The sequence below is a fragment of the Cyphomyrmex costatus genome, unplaced genomic scaffold (genome assembly GCF_001594065.2).
Source record: "Cyphomyrmex costatus isolate MS0001 unplaced genomic scaffold, Ccosl1.0 scaffold123, whole genome shotgun sequence".
NCBI classification, from domain to species: Eukaryota; Metazoa; Arthropoda; class Insecta; order Hymenoptera; family Formicidae; genus Cyphomyrmex; species Cyphomyrmex costatus.
This window is the reverse complement of record NW_017275207.1, coordinates 602,247-625,706: the sequence shown is the minus strand read 5'-3', so window position 1 is coordinate 625,706 and position 23,460 is coordinate 602,247. Positions and strand designations below refer to the sequence as shown.

General features: G+C 33.6%; 2 protein-coding genes across 2 annotated transcripts in view; one reads left to right on the top strand and one right to left on the bottom strand.

The window, feature by feature from the left end:
• Positions 1–1,633, top strand: part of LOC108780946 (paired box protein Pax-6) — an 87,272-nt gene extending 85,639 nt beyond the window's left edge. Inside the window, exon 9 of the mRNA XM_018548798.1 lies at positions 296–1,633. Coding sequence (XP_018404300.1) covers positions 296–390 — 95 coding nt within the window. The 3' untranslated portion in view covers positions 391–1,633. The remainder of the gene's footprint in view (positions 1–295) is intronic.
• A 3,440-nt stretch (positions 1,634–5,073) lies between these two features.
• LOC108782312 (zinc finger CCCH domain-containing protein 11A) lies at positions 5,074–22,630 on the bottom strand. Its single transcript, XM_018550567.1, has 7 exons — positions 22,553–22,630; positions 22,326–22,425; positions 21,586–21,705; positions 18,551–18,725; positions 17,526–17,645; positions 17,115–17,468; positions 5,074–5,966 (listed from the first exon to the last, which is right to left on the bottom strand). The coding sequence occupies exons 1-7, from the start codon at positions 22,567–22,569 to the stop codon at positions 5,074–5,076; spliced, it is 1,779 nt and encodes a 592-aa protein (XP_018406069.1). The 5' UTR covers positions 22,570–22,630.
• Positions 22,631–23,460: the final 830 nt, after the last annotated feature.

Genomic DNA, 23,460 nt, shown 5'->3' with positions numbered 1-23,460 from the left:
AACATGGCATTCAATATAACGATGAAATAATGAAGTGATGAAATAATATTCTAACAGATACGAAAAGAAGACAACATACACATACAAAAAATAAATCGAAATTTTTATAAAAATACTCGTAACTATATTGTTCACTCTTTGTCATATCTAGTGACATATATTCTAATTAGACTAATACATATATTTATAATATATTATTATAAAAAACTAAATCAACTATGAAATTAATTTTTTGTAATTCTTATATAAAATTTTATATAAAATTAAATAGAACGCTTCATGGATTCTCTTGCAGGTCTAATATCACCTGGCGTGAGTGTGCCGATCGCGGTACCAGGTCAACCGGCACCCGACATGGCGGCGCAATATTGGTCACCGAGGCTGCAGTGACCGTGGTGGTCGTCGATGTCGACCTCGTCTCCGTAGACTTGAGCTTCTTCATCTGTTTAACTTACGGTCCGTGTTGCGTACGAGAAAATGACACACGGTCACGCGATCGTGAAGCGCAAAGTCTCCGGAAATCCGCGCGTTATGGTCGATCATGCGTGCGACTGTTCCGTAGTATAAAATAAATCGAAGTGAGCTGTACGTCTCGTTCAAGCCAAAGTTCCATGTGGAAACGAGTTTGATCTGTCCGTATTCGCGTCCGCTCTACTCTCGTTTTTTATTTTATTTTATTTTTTGTCAAACGAGTGCATTAATTTCGAAAAACGAGGAAACGTCACTGCGAATTCGCTGGCGCTTACGAATAAAGATCATCCGAAACACAAAGATCTCCTCAGTTTGTTACGTCACCTCCGATGAAGGCGAGGAACTAGATTTTTAACTAAATGGCTTTATCGTGGCTGCTCCGTTTGTGTAAACTGGCGACAAATCTACGGTGTATAGTGCTCATGTAATTACAATACAAGATACGCATTGAGTTTACAGGCAGATTAATCGACTTCTGTGTATAATCGTGAATTTTATCGCCGTCAAATCGAATTTCCGTGTCCCGTGCTGAAAAAAAATCGATCTCCGCATTCGCTATTGCGACACTTACCGATCATGTTTACCCTCATTCTTATCATAGGCGAATGACTAATGCTGCTTTCCCACACTTTCACTAACGGTGTTTGATATCGTAATGTGCGAAGAGACACTCTCCTCTTTATTTCGATGTTATTAATCGCAGAATATAAGTCATAGAAACACACAATCGTTGTTAGACCGTATTAATACACCAATCTGTGACAATCCGTGATTTTCATATGACATGATACATGAATGATCGGCGAGATGGAAAAATCTCTCAAAGCATCCTCTGCATATGTACACCTTTGTAAGCTCCCTTTTAATTCGTACAATTATATCTCCGAGCCGAGACATCTTTGAAATAGAACTGAGCAAGGTGAGACGCGGTAGAATAAAAAAAAAAGAAGAAAGAAAAAGAATACGAATCGTCGGCAATGTGCAACTCGTGTAAAAATAATTAGCGCGAAGATTTAAGAGAAAAAGAGAATCGCTCCCGCGGATTTCCGCGGAGAGTTTTTATTCGCAACGTTTCGTAGGTGTAACTCCTATAAGCAGGAAGAGAAGAAATAAAATAGTTTCTAAGTCGATATTGTGTTATTATTTATACTCGTGAAACAAGAATGCCAGGAGATAATAAACGTGAGTTTCTTGTGTGTACATCGTGTAAGGAGAATATCGACATTCGTTTATATATACATGTACATATATACATAAATATATGTGTATATGTATACATATATATATAATTATTTTATATATATAAATGACTCTAATTCTCTTATAAATTGATGAAGCCAATTCGTAATTTATATTCGGTGCAAGGTTCACGAAAAAAAAAGACAAAAAACCGAACATACCGATTGTGATTTTTCTTAGGTCAGATTAAGGGGATGCTGGAGCATCTGGAGCCATCTGGAGCAACGGCGAACTCAATCGATGCCGATAAAATAGATTATTTCAAATAAAACATTACATACATTAAGAAAATATTACGTATGTACATACACATTAAGTAAACCATTCATTAAAACATTACGTACATTTCTTGCTGTTCTATATCCTATATATTGCAAGAATGCTAAGTTATGTACACTCAGATCGTACTTTTCTAATTATTTCTCTTGTAAACTTTAAAATTATAATTTGAAAGTCTCATTATATTTCTTATACATTATTCAACTATGTGGAAAATTTTATTCAGTTCTACTCTATCTGCTCATGATAGGTGATTCGCTCGATTAATGACACCCTGTATATATATATATATATATCTGAACAAAATAAAATAATCTACAATATCAAAAAACTGTAACTTATCTCATTTTTGTTTTTCATACAGGTTTATACTTTCCCACAGCTATTTACGTTTTTCTTTTATTTTAAGAAAAGATTTTTTTATTCTGTACCAAAAAAACGAAATGATTGGAAAAGAACGAATGCGCGTTCCGTCGGTAACTCCAACATCCTCTTAAATACGATTATACGTTCTCTAAATAAATAGTGTATGCATTTAATCGAGAGTGCTCTCAATGCTTGTTTTCTAATTGGAGAGTTTATTTGCGAAATTCCGGCGTGTGGTAATCGCTCTTTTGTTATAAATATTAAATCTTTATTATATGAAGAGTCAGCCACACATGTCTATATCTAACGCCAATTTATTAAGCAAAAAATAACAATCATGTGCAGTTTCCTATTAGAAATCAAGCGCAACTCCTTCCCGAAACATGTTCATATCTTATTTCCGTTTCTCGCTGTCTTGATCCGATAACTCATATTTGTACTTATCTCTTATCCCACATTGTCATCCTACCAATCGAATTATTCGTAGGAAATAATGGAAAGCGGATTGCAAGCAAAAAAGAGACCATCATTTTATCTTGCAAATGTAACAATGTATATTTATTTCAACTTAATAATTAATTTACACTCGAAGACGTGTTATATTCTCTAAATCCTCACTAGAAATCCATTGCGATCTGCGTTTAACCTTGGATTACTTCTGAAACAACACTTAGGGATAAGTTTAAATAAACGCTAAACGACAAAATTAATTATAATTAAGAGTTATTAAAAGCAGCTAATATGTGGATTATACAAAAATGCCCATGTTTAATTATTTCTCTGTATCTTTACAGAATCGTCATTAGTCAGAAGACCATTAAATAGCAGAAATAATCCAAGGATTAAGCCAGCGAATAATATTAATATTATAAATTGCAACAGTACACATATATATCATTATCACAAACATATGTAACATATATTGTTAAATATCGTTTACATAATCATTATACAACAATCATAATTATGTTTCGGATTATAACTATATAAGTTATAATTATTATAACTTATATATGTTATATAATATCGAATTACAATAATTATAACATTAAACATTGTATATTATAACATACATTATATACATTATACACACACATAATAAATACGTATTATATTACATTTATATTATATAATATGTGTGTATATATATATATGTATATAATATTATAATTATTGCAATTTAATAAAAATAAAAAACGCAAAAATATAAGTCATAATTATTATAACTTATATATATTATATAATACCGAATTGCAATAATTATAAAATATGATATATATATTAATATATATAATATACATATTATATTTAAATTATATATGTAATATGTAAATTATATTATTATAATTATTGCAATTTGATAAAAATAAGAAACGTTTTTGGAATTCGAAAAAATATATACATACTTATATGTACAATACATACAACGTATATACAATATATACGTATTCAATTCGGCTTAAATTCTCATATGCAAAGGCATAAATGATGTCGAGTGTAAATATCGAAAAGAGTTCAATGCTGCTCTTTTATTATGTTATGTATAAAAGTATTTAAAAGAGAATCTTATATACATCTATGCATATTTTATTCTTATAACACAGAATCCATATCAATCCGGTCGTCAAATTTTATTTTGATTAAGATGATTTCAAAAGACGTGGCCATATACGCCAACTGTACACATATTCGCTAAATATTGCTTACATTCATACGGATAATTATGCATGCAATTATGTATGTATGTTTGTAATATTTATCAATGTACACTGGCGTATTTGATCATATCGTTTAGAACCTTTATACGCATAGAATGTAATAAGTTTTTACTTATGGAAGAAGTTCATATGCACTTGTGCATATTTTACTCTTGAAACGCGTAACAGAAGTCGTATCGTTCCGTATCAGTCTGATCATTACATTTTATTTTAATTAAGGTGACTCCAGATGACATGGCCAATATACGCTATCTTCACATACATTCGTTAAAATGGATAATTATGCCTGTTGTGTGTGTGTGCGTGTGCGTGTGTGTGTGTTGTGTGTATGTAATATTTGTTAACATTGATATACTAGTGTACATTGACTGTCATTTAGAACCGACCTTACAGACTCTCATAAGTTTTTACTTATGATAATTCATTGTTGCAATCTTTCACAAATTTCATGGTAGAAATAAAAAAAGAACACGAAAATGATAAATGGAAGCATGATGTAACAATACAAAATGTGCTATTGCGCATAATAGAGGTTGAATATAATTTAGGGCTAATTTCTGATTGGTGACAAATTTCTCATAGTGGTTTTATAGTATTGCTTACAGATTTTGGAACTAATTTTTTATTAGTCCACTACGTATCCAAAGACTGTCACACTTGGTATTCTTACATCATAGATGCAAAAATGTCAGATAAATGTAAATACTGAAATTCATTGCACAATTTCTATTTGTGATAAAGAAGAACGTGATACGATATAATACGCTGAAGTTAAGAACTTGAATATAAGAATTGATCAAATAATCGTGTATAAATAGTAACTATACTATTTTTCGCTAGATGAGTAAACTTCGTATCATCTATATTTGTACAAGTGCTTAAGTATATAAATTATTTTTATATAAGGTCTTTTTAAACTTAATGAAAAAAAAAGAAATGCATGCTGAATAAGACTATTCATTCACGTGTGTGAATTTACCTAAAATCGAATCACATTCTTCTATTTAAGCAAATCCTCGATATCTCGCATAATATCTTCGGCTGAAGTATCCAATCGCAGGTACTCCTCCTCGGTCTGTATATACGGCCGATTAGTGTCTATTAACGAGGTATTCATATCATCATTCGTATATGTGGCAACCGATCTGTTCTCTGATGCTTGTTCTAGTTGCGTCTGAGTTTTCTCTTCGTTCGTGCTACTATCACACAGGCTAATCTCTACGTCGACTTTCCTGTTAGTGTTAACTAATTCATCGCCGTAGTTTTCTAGCCTTTCGCAGTAGGATGTCTTATCGCTGTGAATCTCCTGATTCTCGCGGCAAGAGGTTTGATCGTCCTGATTGTCCATCGGCAAATGTTCATTCATAATTACATCTTCGCATGGTTGTATTTCGGTCTCCTTTTTCAAGGATCTTCGCAATTTTATCGGTCGCACCTTAATAATAGATTCGCTACTCATAGCGATTTCAGAACTAATCTTGCACTTCTTCGCCGAATTAGCACTGTCTTTATCGCAATGCTCTTCGATCGAACGCCTTTTCATGCTCTTTACTTCGATTGGTGACGAAGGTTTCGAGACAGACGTTGTGTCCGTCGGTGGTTTAGCAACCACCAGCTCTTTTTCCTTCTTTCGTTGGCGAATCTCCTCCAGGGTCAATACCTTAAAGTCCAATTCTTTTGACGATTCTTCTTTCTTCATTTTCGATAGACTGAATCGATTAGTCCCGATTGTCTTGCTCATTTGTCCCTGAAGTCCATAGTTGCCAGTCTCATAGGAGTAATAAGCCGCACTCTCTGCCTGGATCTCTTCGAGTCTCATCTGCTCATAGGTCTTGCAGTAGGGTACTTTGGGCTGCGACTTTACAGGCGACGGTGCACTTTCATTATCGGATTCTGAAAGAAACATACAAAGATTGATGAATGAAATAATCACAAAATTTCGAATATTCGGCGAAGATATCACTGGACGATGGTTATTATTATGCAATCAGCTTCCTCTCTCTCTCTCTCTCTCTCCCTCTCTTTCGCTCAATTGACATTTATCTCTTTTTTTGTCGCGCGCTCTTTCTCTCTTTCTGTATATCCAAGTATGTACATATTTTACACAGTACCATATTACATACCGATTACGGTCCTGATAATCTGTGTCTATCATTCAGACATTGTCCGGAGAAATTGTGAGTCTTATAATACTTCGTAAAATGGAAATGAGAATAGTTGAGTTAGAATCTACGTATCTCGGACTTTCTTGGCAGTCACAATCGCAATTGTTTTCTATTACTTTTTGAATTTTATATAATATCTCGCGTTTCATGCGCGTACGTTCCGAGAAAGCTCCGGGCAACACACAGCTCAAGCACAGCTTTCATAATCGACGTCTCTCTCCAAACGTCCTTGAGGTCGTGTATAATTTTCAGGCTGATCTTCATTGATTGTCATCTCGATTTTGTGTCTCTTCTGACATCGGTTTTAGATTAGACTTAGATTTTAATTTTTGAACTTCTCTCGTTTCGTGTATCTTTACTTACATCCACAAGTTATTTATTTCCTGTTGACTCGTCGTCACATCATGCTTTTATTTCCACGCAATAACATTTTTTTCCTGACACATTTATATCCAATAATAGAAACGCTGACAGTACTCTTCTTTGTGATCATATCATTCGACAATCCAATTTACGTATTAATAGTCACGTATAGTCACCATTCCATGTTCCTCATCTCCGTCTTGCAAAACGGCAATAAGATCATGCACAAATAAGAAAGATAAAATATATATATCCTTATATACACGCAACACATATATCCATATTTAAACTTTTATGTATTCAGCTGATGAGCGATGATTGTCTCGTGATTATCATCTTTTCTTTTTTTCGCTTTCGCTCTCTCCTCTCTCTTCCTTCAGACACTTTTTTTTTCGAAGACATCATTTTTCCTTTATTTCAGAGTTGATCGACCTCTTGACAAACCTCTTTTGCGCTGTTGCTGCGTGCTGCCTCGAGGTTGTGCGAAACGGCAAAGTTTTTCAAACGTCAACGCACTCGGACTTGATACGCACTTCGAGCACAATTATATAATATAATACTTACTTGTACAACGATTTACATAACAAGTCCGTACTCTCGGTCGTCGTCTTGATCTAGAAAAACGCGCGAGATCAGAAAAAGTTTTGGTAGTAAGGTAAACATCCCTGTGACCTGATATGTAACTACATCCAGAGATATTTATGCAAAACTTAATATTTTATTGTATATTATTAATTTCAAAAATTTTTTTTAATATATTATAATTTAATTGTATTAAGAAAATTACAATTTAATTATAATATTGTAATAAAAAAGTATTTAAGATTAATAATAATAAATATTATCAAGTATCTCTGGACATAGATACATGGTTCAGTCAGTGAAACATTTATCTCATGTCACGATTATAAAAATTGTACAATCTTTGGGAGTAAAAACGAGTAAACGCGCATTCTCCAAAAATAATTAGCGGAATAGGACTGCGGTTGGAAGTCAGTGAAATAAGAAGTGAAATAAGAAGCCCCATCGAGAAGAGAGTCGCCAGTAACGCTGGTGATAAGATTTTGAAGGGGTAATATCGTGGGACAGAAAATCCCCGAAATTATAAAATTTATATGAAGTTTCTATGTGTAATCCGACAATTATATATGCAACCACGAGAAATTATTGTGTAATATTGGAAAAAATCGTTCAATTTACCAAATGACTTTATATGCAGTGAAGAAAATTATTTGTAATCAAATGAAAATTGTATGAGATCATAATATGTGGGACAATACTTCAGCTAGTGGTTACCCCTTCGCAAGATTTTCACCGCTGCGGGTACCGGTAACACCACTTGCTCTCCGGGTCGATTGTCCGGCTGGTTTCGAGGTATCAAGTTTATTGAAATCCAGATATCATCTCAATGAAAAGTATTGATTTTTTTCCATTCGCTTACATCAATTCGTTATAGTTAAATTGCGCATCGCTTACTCTTTAGCATATAATCAATCTTTATCCTCCTCCACGTTCGGCCGTTCATTGTCGGCCGAGAAAAAAGGCTTTTTCGTTACTTCCTTTTTTTTCTTTTCTTTTTAAATCAATCTCTCTCTCTTCTTTATCATTCACATTCTAGACAAGAGAAGCAGAACGAACGCGCGTTTCTGCGTCATCGTTTCGAGTCGACGTAACGACGATCGTGGACGTTCCCGGCGCAGCTGTTATTACTATTATCATTATTATCGTCTCAATTCTATCACCGCAGGAAGCATCCCCAGTTCTTCTCGCCGGTGCCCCGAATCATACTCGGCAAACTCCCGAGAGTCTCGTCCGCGCTGCGGACGTCTGTTTCTCGTCCACGAGACAAATCGACGGTTTCCCGAATGAATCAGATCGGGACGCCGGGAAGTGAGGTTCGCGAGATCGAGGGAAACGCCGTCCACCGAAGTCGTTACGTCGACTGTACACGATTCTATAGTTATAGTTTGTCGCGTAGTTGATCGCGACGCGACCGAGGCCGCGCACGGGAGCAAAACGCGTTGAAGAGGGAAAAAAGGGTAAGAAAAAATTTAAATAGAAGGGAGAACTGAAAGGAGAATCAACGAGAAGAGTAACGAAAGAACATAAAGAAGCGGGGCTTCGGTCGCGCGCACGGCCGAGGGAAAAAAAAAAAAAGAGATCAGCTCGCGACTCAATTGGCACGCGCAGGAGCCAACCGTAGGAAGATAATCCCGATGTCGCGAAGTGATGCTACAAGGAAAGTCAATAAAAAGGGACACAAGTAAGGGCCTACGCACGATGAAAGGAATAGGGAAAAGATAGCAACAGAGAACAGAGAATAAGAATTTGAATCTCTCAGACATCGTACATGGGGTTTCTGATAAGTTAACATTTTTATTTTCCGTTTCCTGTTCCCTACTCCTTCGATTGTGCGTAAAGTAATCGGGGAATAGCTCGAATTGATATCGGTGAGACTTGAAGCTAAAGGAACTACAAGGAGAGGAAGGGGGGAGGGGAGGGGACAGTAGAGGGGAGAAGAAGGATAGTAGGGAAAAAAACAAAGATCGGAAGAAATTAAGGGCGGTCGACGAGGGCCGCTCTCTCACACTCACTCGGCTCGCTCTTACGCATTCGCGATTGCGCTCCGACGCATTTTGCATTTCCGGCGATCCGCTATGAAAAATCGCCCCGACTTGTCGCAATCAATCTGTTAAAAAGAACCGTCGTACGAGCTCGCGAACGAATGCGAAAGCGTCGGCAGCGCAACAGTTGCGAGACAAATACGCACACACACTTGTAATCACGACGATCGCTTTTTTTTTTTTTTTGCACTCTCTACAATTCGTCGTAGATGAAAATCAAATTAACAAATCGCTAGAAACAATGATCTTACAGAAACGTAGATCGGGGAGCGGAGTGGTCGCGTTACACGCAACCACCTCCCTTCTTCGCGTGTAACATATTTATATATATATATATAATATGTAATATATATATGATAATATTCTCTGATCTATCTTTGTATGCGTGTGTTTGTATGCATGTGCGTGTGTGTCTGTGTGTATGCGTGTATGTGTTGTGTGTGTGTTGTCTTTCGACTCGGACGCACAGACGTGCCTTCCTGAGCGTGTGTGCACGTACGCGGGACGAGTGAAGCGGAGTCTGCAAGCCGCGCGGCAACGCAGAAGCAGCATCTCACAATAATGAGACGCGCGTCCGTCCAAATTACATCGGCATAAATCGGCGATTTGATTGCAATCACATCGCACGTCGCGACGCGTCTCGTATACGTCCGCCGAGAATACGGCGACACAGAACGTCTCACATCCGAGTAAGACAACAAAGCGTCGTACTCCAGGACTGGTACGATCGCACGTAGTAAATTTACAGCGCCCGCGAGACTCCGCGACAATCGGCGCGGAGCACGCTAATGATCACTCTAAATTCTTTGGAGTGAAATCTCACTCCAGAAAAGTGAAAATTCTATCACTCTAAAAAAAAAAAAGAGTTAAAATTCTGCCATTCTTGAAACAAATTTTCACTCTGTTAAAATGAGATTTACTTTCAAAGAATTTAGAGAACAGGACCGCCGATGTCTCGATCCTGCTGAATTAGCTCTTCGATACGGTTATTTAATAGCTGCTGATAGACGTTAAATGTAATCGACAGATCCGCCGTGCGCGGATCACGATTCCGTCCCTCAACAAAACAAAAAAAAAAACGCTATTTCGCACGGTCGAAGTCCCTCACCGAAGAACAAGAATGGATCAACGCTGTGATCCTTCATATTAATTATTTTTATTACTTTTTTTTTTTTCGCACTATCTCCTCACACTTTTCACACACATGCTGTCTATCGGACACATTCTCTCTCTCTCGTTCAATCCTGATTTCATCGTCATTGTATTTCTTTTCATATGCATTCATATTGCTCATCTTTTTCTTTCGTCTTTCATACTCGCGACGCAGCCATGTATTATGTGTGCCTTATCGATTCTCTCTTACGCACGCACGCACAATTCGTAAATTCTTGCGATTAGATTCGCACGTGTAAGGCTAATATTACACTCATCCATTTTTTATCGTACGACAAGGTTCTAGTTTACACCGAGCACTTTCTATTAAATAATCTTAATTACTATACATTTAGAGAATGGTGTACTAAGCTGATACAATATTATGCATCTATATGAATGATTAAATAGCTATATCGTGTATACGTTTACCACGCATCGTCCAATTTAAGATAATTTAATAGAAAGTTACTAGCTAGTACGCGTATTAAATACTCGGTGTAAGTAAAGTCAAGCTTTTCAAGCCCGTTGATTGGCTGCAGGACAAAGAGATTCTCTCTGTTCTATAATCAATTAATACGCTTGAAAAATTTGTCGTACGACAAATATAATATTAGCCTAACTCGTAGATCCTTGTAATCGAATTTAATCATCCACTACTTTCTTTGAAAACTTGCGCGTCCTTCTTACCGATTGTAAAGACATAAACATGCAAAAATCTATCTGGGACAATCGCCCGATATTTCGTACAATTGTCCATGTAAGAGCAAGAGACGCGAACATTGTAAGAACTCTAATATCTTGCGAACACAAAAATACAGACTGGCGACTCCGTACGGTTGAAGGCACAAAATCCTTGTCGCCCAAAACGCGCGCAATTTTGCGCGAAGAAACCAATAAGTCGGTCGCACAAGTATTCCACAAAGAAAGACAGACCCGATCTAATATCGACAATGATCTCGACCATAAATATTTTATCCCTGTGTAGCAGTTAAATATATAATATATATGTGTGTGTGTGTGTGTTGTAAAACATTATATGCTGTATAAGAAAAACTATTAGTTTCCTATCTGCATATCGCATATTTCGCACAAAGATACGCGGTACGTGTGATGTGTATACGTTCAATTTGAGGTTTCCCTTCTTCCTCTCAGTCTCATTCGCTTTCTTTCTCTCTTTCTCCCTTTTTCTCCTTCTCATTCTCTCCTTTTCTTTCTCTCATCTTCTATTACATGCTCACACTCAAACCGATTATTTCCTATTACACGCTCACACAACTGAATTATCTCAAAAATTTCCCCATAAAATCTCATCACAAAATCATTATTTCACCTCTCTTTCGCCACACGTGTTTTATAACGATAAAACGCTGGCCTCTTATATCATTTAGCCTGTCGTGTTATCATACGCACCGTTGACTTGAAAAGAAAAAAAAATTCACTATCAGAAATCCGGGAAAAACCGGTCCCGCTAAATAATTTACGTTATTTCTCCTCAACGTCTTCTCGCGTCCTTCCCTGCTCCTTTCGTTTGGCCGCGACGCGATTTATTACTATTGTAAAAAGATCGGCACATCGTATCTTATCCCGCACTATACTTTCCTCGATTATAAAATTTTTCATCGGTGCAAGATCAATAATACGATAAGTAACATGAATAAGAGCATTATTCTTTTTTAATCTTCTGCTGGCCTAACAGACCCACAATATCAAATGCGCGATATATCAGAATTGAGGCGTTGAGAACATATAAAAGAAATGCATTAATAGTAAAAATAAAAGCTAAAATTTTATATTGAGACTCTCCGTTATATAATATCATCGGCGCAGCACTTAACTAGAAACTTTTTTTTCAAGCTGTCACGTATCCAATTTTTGTTCTCAGCGTCCCAATTGAGAGTTAATATCCTATTACCATACGGAAACTCGTAAAACGTGAATCAGTATATGTATATTCCTGAATTATGTATTCTTATTTGATAAACGACCTGGCGTTTAATTATCACGTAGAAAGCAAGCTTTTAAGCCGAATTGTTGAACGTTTTTTTTTTTCTTTAGAGCGTCAAAAGATCACGCTCGACTTACAGAGTATTAAATCTATATTATTTTCTTCAATCCTCTTTTAATTTTCCCAAAGTGAGTGCACAACGGGAATTATCATGGCCTACGAAAATTTGCATAATTATTGCCCAGCACGGGCATAGAAACTGTGTGTGAAGCGCGATATCACGTTATCCCATTTTCACCGTCCCGAAATTCTCTAATTCACGTGATAAGCCAAAACATATGAAGGCATTATTACTCGTACACGCGTAAAACACAAGGCTAAGGACGCAGTTGGAATCAGGTTTAAACCTCAAACACGGATTCGCGCGCGAATATAACTAGTGTTCAGTAAATCTCTTCCTTTTTCTTTCCCCTACACATCTTTTTACTAGTCAATCATTCATTCATTTTCTCTCAACCTCTCTCTCCCTTTCTCTCTTTCTCACTCTCATTTTCTTTCTTGCACTATCTTCTCCCTCTTTCTTTTTCTACAATCTCATACATAATAATGCGACAACAAAGAAAGCATATATGCGTTAATTGTGATTCAGATATAAATATTTCAATTATCTTTCACTATTCGCCATTGCACTTATCTCAGTCCAAGACGTGACCGAAAAACAATGCATAAGTTTCTTTCTTTTCTGATCAAATGAATGTATCGGTTAGTCCGATTTATACTACATATAATATTCTACATTCCTCTGATCGGCCACGTCAAGGATGTGATGCAAGTCCCGCATCTGGGAGTAATATTTAAAATAAACTTACTAGATGTTGACAAAACGCTTTCTTGTCAAAGACACAAACTTAAAATGAGCAGGGTTCACTCGTCGTGTTATTAATACTCGATTTACATTTTAATTCCAACTTTTCGCAACTAAGAGCAAAATCTGTGTGAATGCAAAAAGTTTGTGTGTGCGTGTGCGGTAAAGCAGAGACCCATAGCTATCTTCTTCTTTGTTTAACACGGCTCTTACTTTTGCGATCTTACAGTACATAACATCGTATTGACGGAGACACTTGACCTCGTTTTTCTTAACTTAGACCATTCTGCTAATTCGAGTCCGATCGCACCGCAGCCGGAGAAAGATAGCCATAGGCGATTAGAGGGCTAATTTAGGTAAAGATTAGATATAGCAGCCCCTGCAAAAATTGATATTCACTAAATTTTTCGTGGTAACACGAGTGCAAGGTATATCGATAAAATCGACTAATACGCGCAATTGTGCTTTAAGGATCATATTACGTGAGATTATCGATAAATTCCAATTCTGTAAAATACGATTCACAAATATTGCATGTTATCCCTCTTTCCCGTGACAACACACAAATATTGAATGGACGTAAATAAATATGTATGTGGTAAATCATACGGTAAATTACCGTCGTAATAAGAGCAACTAATGTAATAAAATCATGGTGTCCAGCGAAATTTGGTTAATCACTTCAAGAATAATTATACCAGGATATACCAAATAAAAATCCTGGTTTTTCCAGAATTTATCCGTCAATTAATTTTCATTATTTAATTAATTTTTATCGATGTGTGCAATATTATACGCTTTATTCAAATTAAAATTCTATATATAATGAATGATAAAATGCTAACAAATTTGAAGCAATGTTGTTTATTGCTTTATAAATAATATCAAACGATTTAGAAAATAATTTAAGTTTTAATAAATATTAAAATGAATCTATCTTCAATTGTGATTCCATGTTAATTTGTTATTACACAAAATACAAGAATGAGTATAATTAATTTGCATTATCAGAAAATTTATGAAATCCGATTTGGATTCTTAAATTACATTAACAATTAAATATAAGTTTAGACATTTTTTAAAGAAAGAGTCCTTTATTTGTTCTATTTTAGACATCTCATTACTGCATATATGTAATCGTGCCAGTTTTATTTTAAAATTGTCATTGCGATTAGATACAGTCAATTATCGTATACTGATGAGAATTCTAATTGAGAGATGAAACGTTAATCTGTACTGCATTGCTTTGTACGTTTTATTTTAAATATTAAATCAAAATTTTCTATTGGTGACTTGCATCTTTAATCCTTCATGGTCACACTTCAAAAAAGTTACACGATGATTATTCTGGATTAAAATGACCCGAACCATTTTTGAAGTGTTACCAAATTAATAGAATTAGATCCTTAAAAAAATTACGGTATATAATTTTATCCTTTAAAAAAAAATCGAACAATGGCGTTGCATTAAAAATATAATTTTAATATTAAAAAGAAGTAAACATGTTAACTTCGGAAATTTACGTTATGCTCAGATCATTTTGACCCACAGTAATTATAAAGGATCAAAGAAGAACTTATACTCGAACATAATTTTTCTTTTTTTTTCGCGATCTAATTTTTTTTTTAGAATAAAAGAATGATAAATTTCAGGCTAGCCTGAAATTTTACGAATTTTCCAGTGTAGATAAAATTCCAATGTAATTCTAGGACCAAGGATATTTAAGAATCGCTGGACACCATGTAAAATACATAATAAAATCAAGTTGACCTTACACTTTACGACATTGACATATGCGTGAATATTTTTTTTGTATTAGTTGCTCATTAAATTGATCTATGATGTTACAAAACAAAAGTTAAAGAATGTAGGTCAATTAAGTATCGGGAATGCACTAGTACAATAAATTAAATATTATGCTAAGATCGACACAAAGACACTTTTATTACATACTTTCGCTTCATGCAGAACGATACTTTCGTAGTAACGTCTTTTTTTTTAGTGCGTCAAAATCTTTGCTATATGCATGACAATAATAGATTCAATGAAACGTTCTAATCCGTAAGAAATTTGTAATTTATGCATTTTAAGCAATTTGGAAAGCATGCAGGAATTGTTGGATTCATCTTTTTTCTTATTTAATTTTGCTTACTGAATCATGTCTGCAAATTTCTCTTTGTTTTTATATAAAAATCATTTCTTTACTAAAATAAATTATTATTAAAGTTACATGACTTTTATTTGCACTATAGGGTAGTCTATTTAATCAATACAGTCAATTTTTCGAAATAATTAATACGAAAAATATTTTAAATAAAAGTGGAATTGTTTCGAGGAAAACATATTTTGGCCATGTTGTTTTTTCTTCTAGGTGGAAGCTAAAAAGATACAAAGATCACCTCCATTTTATAAATAGAATTATATGATTTTTTAACATAGTGTTAATTCTTCTAATCATTCTGTATATAAAAAGTATTAGAGTTATAAAAAAAAACTTATATGAGAGATATATTTTATACTTTATTGTGGCACATATTGACATAAAGTGTTAAGACTTCAATTAAACAATTTTTTGATAATCTTACCTTTATGTACTTTTATAGACAGAATAATGAGATAAATCAATTGGAGTGAAGAAAAAATATATAGTTGTTTCAAAAAAATATGTAGATAAAATGGATGCTTTTTAAAATAAGCAACTATGAGTTTTCTTTGCATCAATCTATCTTGTAAACTAATGATTTTTTTATCTCTACTTTAATACTTTTAGATGTAGAATAATATGAGAAATCACATTATATAGAAAAATCATATAATTTCATTTAAAAAAAGTGAACTTTATACCTTTATGGCGCCTCCTAAGAGTAAATATGATCAATACTTTAAATGTTAATAATAAATGTAAGATTAATTAACGAACAACTGAGAGCTAGAGATAAACGCAGTTATTCATGCGTATAATTAACAGATGTATTTTATCAAAAAAGATCTTACTTTCGCAAGATCTTAAATTCGCAAGAAATTTTGCAAAAATAAAAATCGGACATTTCAGCCATTCGAGCCATCATCAGCGATATCAAACAATGGATACAGGCATTATTCACATCAGTAAGATCCAAGTGAGCAATCAGAAAAGCTTCTTCAATTCAATATTTTGAGAAGCATTACTGCTAATTAACTGTTTGGTTAATTGTACCACAATTGCAAACTCTAATCATACATAACGCAAAGAAAATTATTTTTGAGGATGAAACAAATGAACTTGTTGAGAGAACTAGATCGTGATGAATACAATATTGGAATGATCCTAACTCTCAATTACCCGTTAATTAATTTTACTTTTATTATTATTATTTAATATCTCAAGAGCTCAATTTATTATTTAATTTATATTATTGATCAATATTTTCATCTAAAATATTTTTTTCGTATCAATTATTTCAAAGAAAGTTGACTATATTGATTAAAATAGACTATCCTATATAGTGTAAATAAAAGTTACTTAATTTGTCTTAGTAAATAAATTTATCTTAGTAAATAAATAATGTTACAAAAACAAAAAGAAATTCATAAATGATTCAACGAAATGATAAAATAAATCGTTGCTTTCTCCTGTTCAAAATGTGAAAAAAAAATATTTTCCGAATATTAAGACAATTTTAACTACGATTTTTGAATTTAGTAAGTAAAATTGAATAAGAAAAAATAAACCCAATGATCTCTGCGTGCTTCTCAAATCGGCTAAAAAGCATGCAAATTTTTTATGAAATTCTTTAAAAATATTTCAGCTAAAATCCATGCAAATTGTTCATGAATTCTTCGAAAGTATTTTTCTGTTGCTAATTGATGGAAAATTATACATACGTCGTTGCAAAAATTACAACAGTTCTTGTCGGTTTTAAAATCTCCTATACGACGTTATACCGAGGAACGGAAAGGGGAATCGGGAGGTCTGAGGCTGCGAGGTTTGCTGCGTATGAATCGATGTATATGGCGATTGCTGGAGAAGAGGGGAGCTCTGTTGATTTTGCAATGATGACAGAGACTGCCCGGAAGAGTGAGAATGTAAATTTTGTTGATGATGCGGATACGATAGCGTATGATGACAGGAAGAGGATTGCGAGTTCGCCGGCGGGACATTTAGATTATTTGCGACGCTGATGTTACCGGGAATGTTGAGACTGTTAGGATTGTTGGGAATTGTCAGGCTCTTCGGGATACTGAGCGCGTTCGGGAGATTCATATTTGTTTGCAAGCTAGGCGGTAGAGAGAGAGTAGCTGACGTAAGATAATGTACGTTGAAAGATGGACGGGGGGGCTAGTAAAGCCTCATACCTTCTTCGAATTTGACGATGAGAGGATCGACGGCGGGACTGCCAATAAAACTACCAGCTTCGCTGTTTCCTCTTCCTTGGTCCGATTCAGTAGTACTGCTGCCGTCATACTTTGGGTCATCTGTTTGAAATAAAAGGAAGTATATAAACACATATTTTCGATATGCATATTACCATATACGATATCTATTTTCTTATTATCATATTTATCTTATTTTATTTTACTTTATATTTTTCATTAATTCTAAATAGTGTAAATAGACTGAATATATATATATTTTTTGAACATGGCCGGAGACACTACCGCGTCTCCTGATATATATATATAGTAAGTTCGTATAAGAGACATTCTACGTCAATAATTTGAAATTTTTTTTGTGAAGTTATTCACGCTGCAAAAATTCATTTAAAAATAACATTGCTCATGCATTGTTTCTATATTAAGGAAATATCTATGTCAGGTGACAACTTTACGAGTTGCAAAAATGTTTTTAATTTTTTTTTTTCCGATTTTAATATATAGTCCAAGTGCAGCATCTTCCAATTTTTTGCGTCTACCTTAATCCTATAAATGGATTTCTGATTCTCTGTTCAGTAAAGAACATAATCTAAAAGACCATTTTTTGCCTACTAATATAAAAGTGCAAAACATAATAAATTGTTACCAATTTAATATTAATTAACCTTCAAATATACTAGTGCGAATTCGCACCATGAAAATTTTTAACTTGGCAGTTGTCTAAAAGGTAATTTATTTATAACGAATTTTTCAATGCAAAATAATTTTTTTCATTAAATTTGTGTGATACTATTGGATTTGTAACAAAATTTTACCATAGAAAAATCATAGTGATTTTAAAGAAACTTTTATTTCAATATCCTCAGGAAAAATTTGCAATTAAAAATGTCAAATTCCAATTCACATCTGTGTTCCATCAGTGATCAAGGGATGTGTACTTGAAGGTAAATTTTTATTAACATAATAAATATTGATTATTATTAACACATAATAAAAGAAATATATACCTTGACGATTCAACCACTCTTGATTCGGAGATTTTGTTGCTACTTCTGTAGTCTTCACGGGATTGATAGGGTCATTAGAAATAGTACGAGGACTTGTATGCATAAATGGACAATGTGGTTTTCTACATCCTCCAGGTTGTGTTTCCCAGTAACAAGGAATTAATTTACGATTTTTCTGCAAATAAAAATAATTCAAATTTAATTCTTCTTCTAATTAAAATAATTTCATAATGTTAACTAAAAATGCGATCCATTAAATACTCCATTGATTAATTAAAATGCTTCAATGGATTTACAGCAGGATCGCGACCTAAATATCATTTCGGCACATATTATTTTGTTTTAATCTTTACATAATTAGAAACTGTTTGTGTATTTATTAATGTATTCAAATTAATAAAACAACTACCAAATACAAAAATTTTAAAACATAAAAAAGTAATTATGTGTTTATAGAACTCCACAAGTTTATAATGTATAATATAGTATAATACACTCTTTATTTATATATATATATCTATATATAATTATGCAAGTATTTAAAAAATAAAAAATTATATATGAGAGCAATTCCTTCTTATACTACATAAAAAGATAGATAAATTTATTTCTTTTTTCACGATGATATAATCAAAAGTGTTACACACACAACAACAGCAGCAAAATACTATTTTTGATGTATTGACTTGAAACATATAATTTAAATGAGGACATGCAAATCAATAAGTACAGGTAGTTCTACAATACAACAAAGTTGTTGTATTATATAAATTAGTATCTATATTTTGTAAAAATTAATATAAACCAGCTAACAGTTTTTTGTTTAGAAAATATATAGATCAGTACGAATTGATAAATGCAAATGTGTTCGTGCGATATAATAACTTTGTCACACGAACATCCACTTTCGCTAATTTGTACCTATCCGTTAAATTTATTCCCAGGGGTCGGGAAATTTTTTTCTATAAATATTTCTATAAAAACATCCTGATAGTAAATATTTTAGGTTTTGCAAGCCAAGAAATAAAACTAAAGATATTTGCTGCATTCAGAAAGCTGTTCAGTGAGCGCTTAGTGACCCTTTTTACGACTAGTATTTGTATTTTTAGATCTAGCGAAGAACTAAATGCGAGAATCAATCATATTAAAGAATTGCTAAGTGCTCACTGAGTAGCTGTCTTCTGAACGCGCAACTGTTATAGGTATTTGTATAAAAAAAAATATCGAGTGATTAAAAATATAATAATTATATACACAATAAAAACGAGTGATAGGTTAGATTTTGCCGAAAATCACAGTTTACTGATTTCTAAAAAAAAATAATCCTAAACAATAGTTCTTAGTGAGAGTTCTGAGTGAGAGAGAGTTATTGATTCATATAGTCAGCAGTTCCCAATCTATACCAATTTTATCTTGGTTTAAAAGAAGTTATGTATTATCAATGTTTAGTCTAACTTATTGAGCGATTTCTATGTATAGTTATATAAGTTTAAGTTAGATGTACACATTAGGCTTAATCTTTTTAGCTGAACTTTATGCACGGTACATCTTTTTCTACTGTTTTCAGGGTTGCCACAAATTTTTCATCCTAAAATTTCCTGACATTTTCCTGATTTTACTGACAAAATTTTGTAATTTTCCCTGACTTTCAATAAAAAATATTTTGAAATATTTTTTGTATTTTCATCCTGATTTGAAAATTGTTAAATATTTTGTTGATCGAGTAATTTAACATAACAGTGTAATTAAATTAATGTTATAATATAATACTATTAATACTATTAATAAATAATACTATTAATGTTGCTGATACTACATTTTATCGTTAAGTTAATAGTACTTTTTGTCTTTTCCTTTCATGTATGAACATGATTCTTTTCCTCTTCCTTTCTTTCTTTTTACTACTATACTTAAAATATAAGGAACATAAATCAATGAATACAGTTTCTTTTTTATCAAAATTATGATCTGTTTATTAAAATCTCAATCTGCTTATAAAAGTTAACATATTTGAAAGAAAAATTATAAAATTATAGAATAATATTTATTTTACTCACTTGTTCATAAGTGACAAAACTTTCTTATATAAAACAAAAGAACAGACAACTTTAAAATTTCGATGTCTTTAGTAAAGCATTTTAAATCTTTACAAGTTTATGTTAGCTTTTTAACATAACTAAAATTTTAAATCTTTAAAGTAAACTTAAATACTGCAACATAAAAAATTGTATAAGTTTTTTAATCGAATGTTAATGACATCAGTGATGTTATTTCTTCATCAAGAGCACTTAGTTCATTAGTTTTTTCTGCCAAAAGTTTTGCCTTCTTAATCTTCAATTTTGAAATTTTTGTAAACAAAGATCTTTTTTTAGCAACCGAGTTGGCTTGAAGAACAAAGCGAAATGATTTTATCGATTGTGATATAAATAAATTTCTTTACAGCTATGTTATTTTTCCCGAAAAGTGCACTGAAATCCCTGACTTTCCCTGATTTACTGACGCATTTTTCAAATGCCCTGACATTTCCCTGATTTCCCTGACTTGTGGCAACCCTGTGTTTTTCTCTGTATAGAAAAAAGGAAAAAAGATGAACCAGTGTCAAAAGTTCAACAAAAAGAACATATCTTTATCACATATCTCGTTAAGCATCATATGATTACTAAATATTGAGTTCTTATAGTTAAATTAGATATTATTAAAAACTTAAGATTAAGTAAGTTGAAATGTATTTGTATTTTGTTATAATTTGACAATAAGTCGTTATTTTCACTTATGATCCCCATTAATGCTTTTCTGATGAGTCTATTACTTTCATTTAAAAATTGATTAGAAAATGAAAGATAGTATGAGATATGAGGTAATATTAACCTATTTTGGAAATTAATATTTCAATAATCAATTTATATCATTGTATTAAAAATTGTCTGCAAACCATGAAAGTAACTCTTTTTGACAAAATAATGTATGTTTTAAAAATGATTGTGCGAAAGACTGCTACCAAACATTACACGATCTTATACAATAATGATATTTACCTTTAATTCCATGTGTCTGAAATTACAATGTTCATTAAAGCAACTTCCCTGTTGCCAGTATGTACACATAGTTTCACAACCCAGAGCCGATGGTTCATGTCTATATGGGCAAAAGTCACCCTATGAAAACAAAAGTGATGAAATGTAAATAATTCAATAACTCGTTCAAACGATTTATAAGAACAACACGCAACTTGCAGTGCCAAATTGATTGTCGATACTGCAGGCGTGATTTACATCAAATATCATCAAATATTTTAGAAATTTACTTCTATGACTTTTATAAAAATATATCATAGAACATTTTTAATTACTCCATCTTATCAAAATAAATATAAGCCACATGTAAATCAAAGCAAAAGATCTTAAAACTACAAAATAATAATACAATCATGCAATTCGACAGATCTTAAATATTTGTTTCACATTGTAATATGTTCAAAGTATTCAGATGATGAATGAAGTTACAACAAAAAATACCATGTCATATATAAATAATTAAATGGATGAGGAAACCCATCTGTAAATTTAACAGAAATTTTAATAAACGAATTGAACTTGGAACTTTTAGAGAAATCCTGGCAGAAAAACATGGCATCAAGATGGCCGACCTAACCTCGGCGAGAGACGCCGAATTTCGAGCAATATGGAACGATAACTTCGCGTATTTTCGAATGATCTTGAAACAATGTCGGACGCTATCGTTGGACGATATCGGCATAGAGAGAGGCCCCGCTTACCTTCTTACAGGTGGAGTAATAAAAGAAGTAACAATCCAAATTCTTATGGCTGCGATCCATTTGTAAGAACTTGTAGAACGATGAGTGATCGTGCTCCTTGCTGAAAGCAGAAATAAGAGATTTTTTCTAAACTCCGTGCTCACCCTGTCGATCGAGGGGCGAGTCGCCCGCGAGCAGGCGATCTTTTGCAAAATTTCGACTACGATTGAGAGGAGGAGGCGGTTTACCATTTTGTCCGGAACATGATTATGCGAAACGTGAAAAAACCAGCGCACGCTCGTGTGATAATCAAACGGACTTACAACGCGAGACGGTCAGTGCTACGGCCAACTGACGAAGCCGTTCAAATCAACGTCCTGACACGGGAGCAACAACAAATTCGTCCCCCCTTCGACTCACTCGCGTTTTTTCTGCACGTTTACCGTGCCATCATCGTGTATACTTACACACTTAGCCGCAATGACCTCCTTGATCTCCTCTTCTGTTTTCCCTTTTTTTTTCAACCGCCTTTACCGCGCACACGAAATCTGCTCGAATACGCGTTGCTCGATCCTTTCCTTGTCCTCAACGATGTCACGCTATCGGTTATCTCGTCGATATGCAGCAGTGCCTCGTCGACCCACGTCAATCCCGTATCGTTGCTTTGCAATGAATGCAGCGATGCTATGCTCCGCGACAGTGTTGCCAATAAAGCGGGGAGCACAGACTTTTGCATAACGCATAAAGCATGTGCATAAGGAATTTCATTGGCCCATTTTCTTATGCATGAGTCAATGGACCAATCAAATTCTTTATGTATATGGTTTATGCGTTATGCAAAAGTCTGTGCTCCCCGCTTAACGTGGCATCGCGGAGGCACACTGTAGCAGGGTCAAAGTTTATGTGGTGAGGGCACTGCAGCCAGTGTCTCCAAAGCGCCGTTATGGTGGCTTGTTCAAAGATGCATTTAAGTGTACTTTGGACTTTTTTCCGCCGCGTTCCCAAAAATATTATTTATTTTTCTCCGAACACAATTTAAATTAATTGAATATAATTTAATGGTGCATAATCCAATATACTCTTAATCCATATGCACAACGATTAAAATATAAATTTAAGGAAATAGAATAAATGCAGATACACATGAATTTCTGAG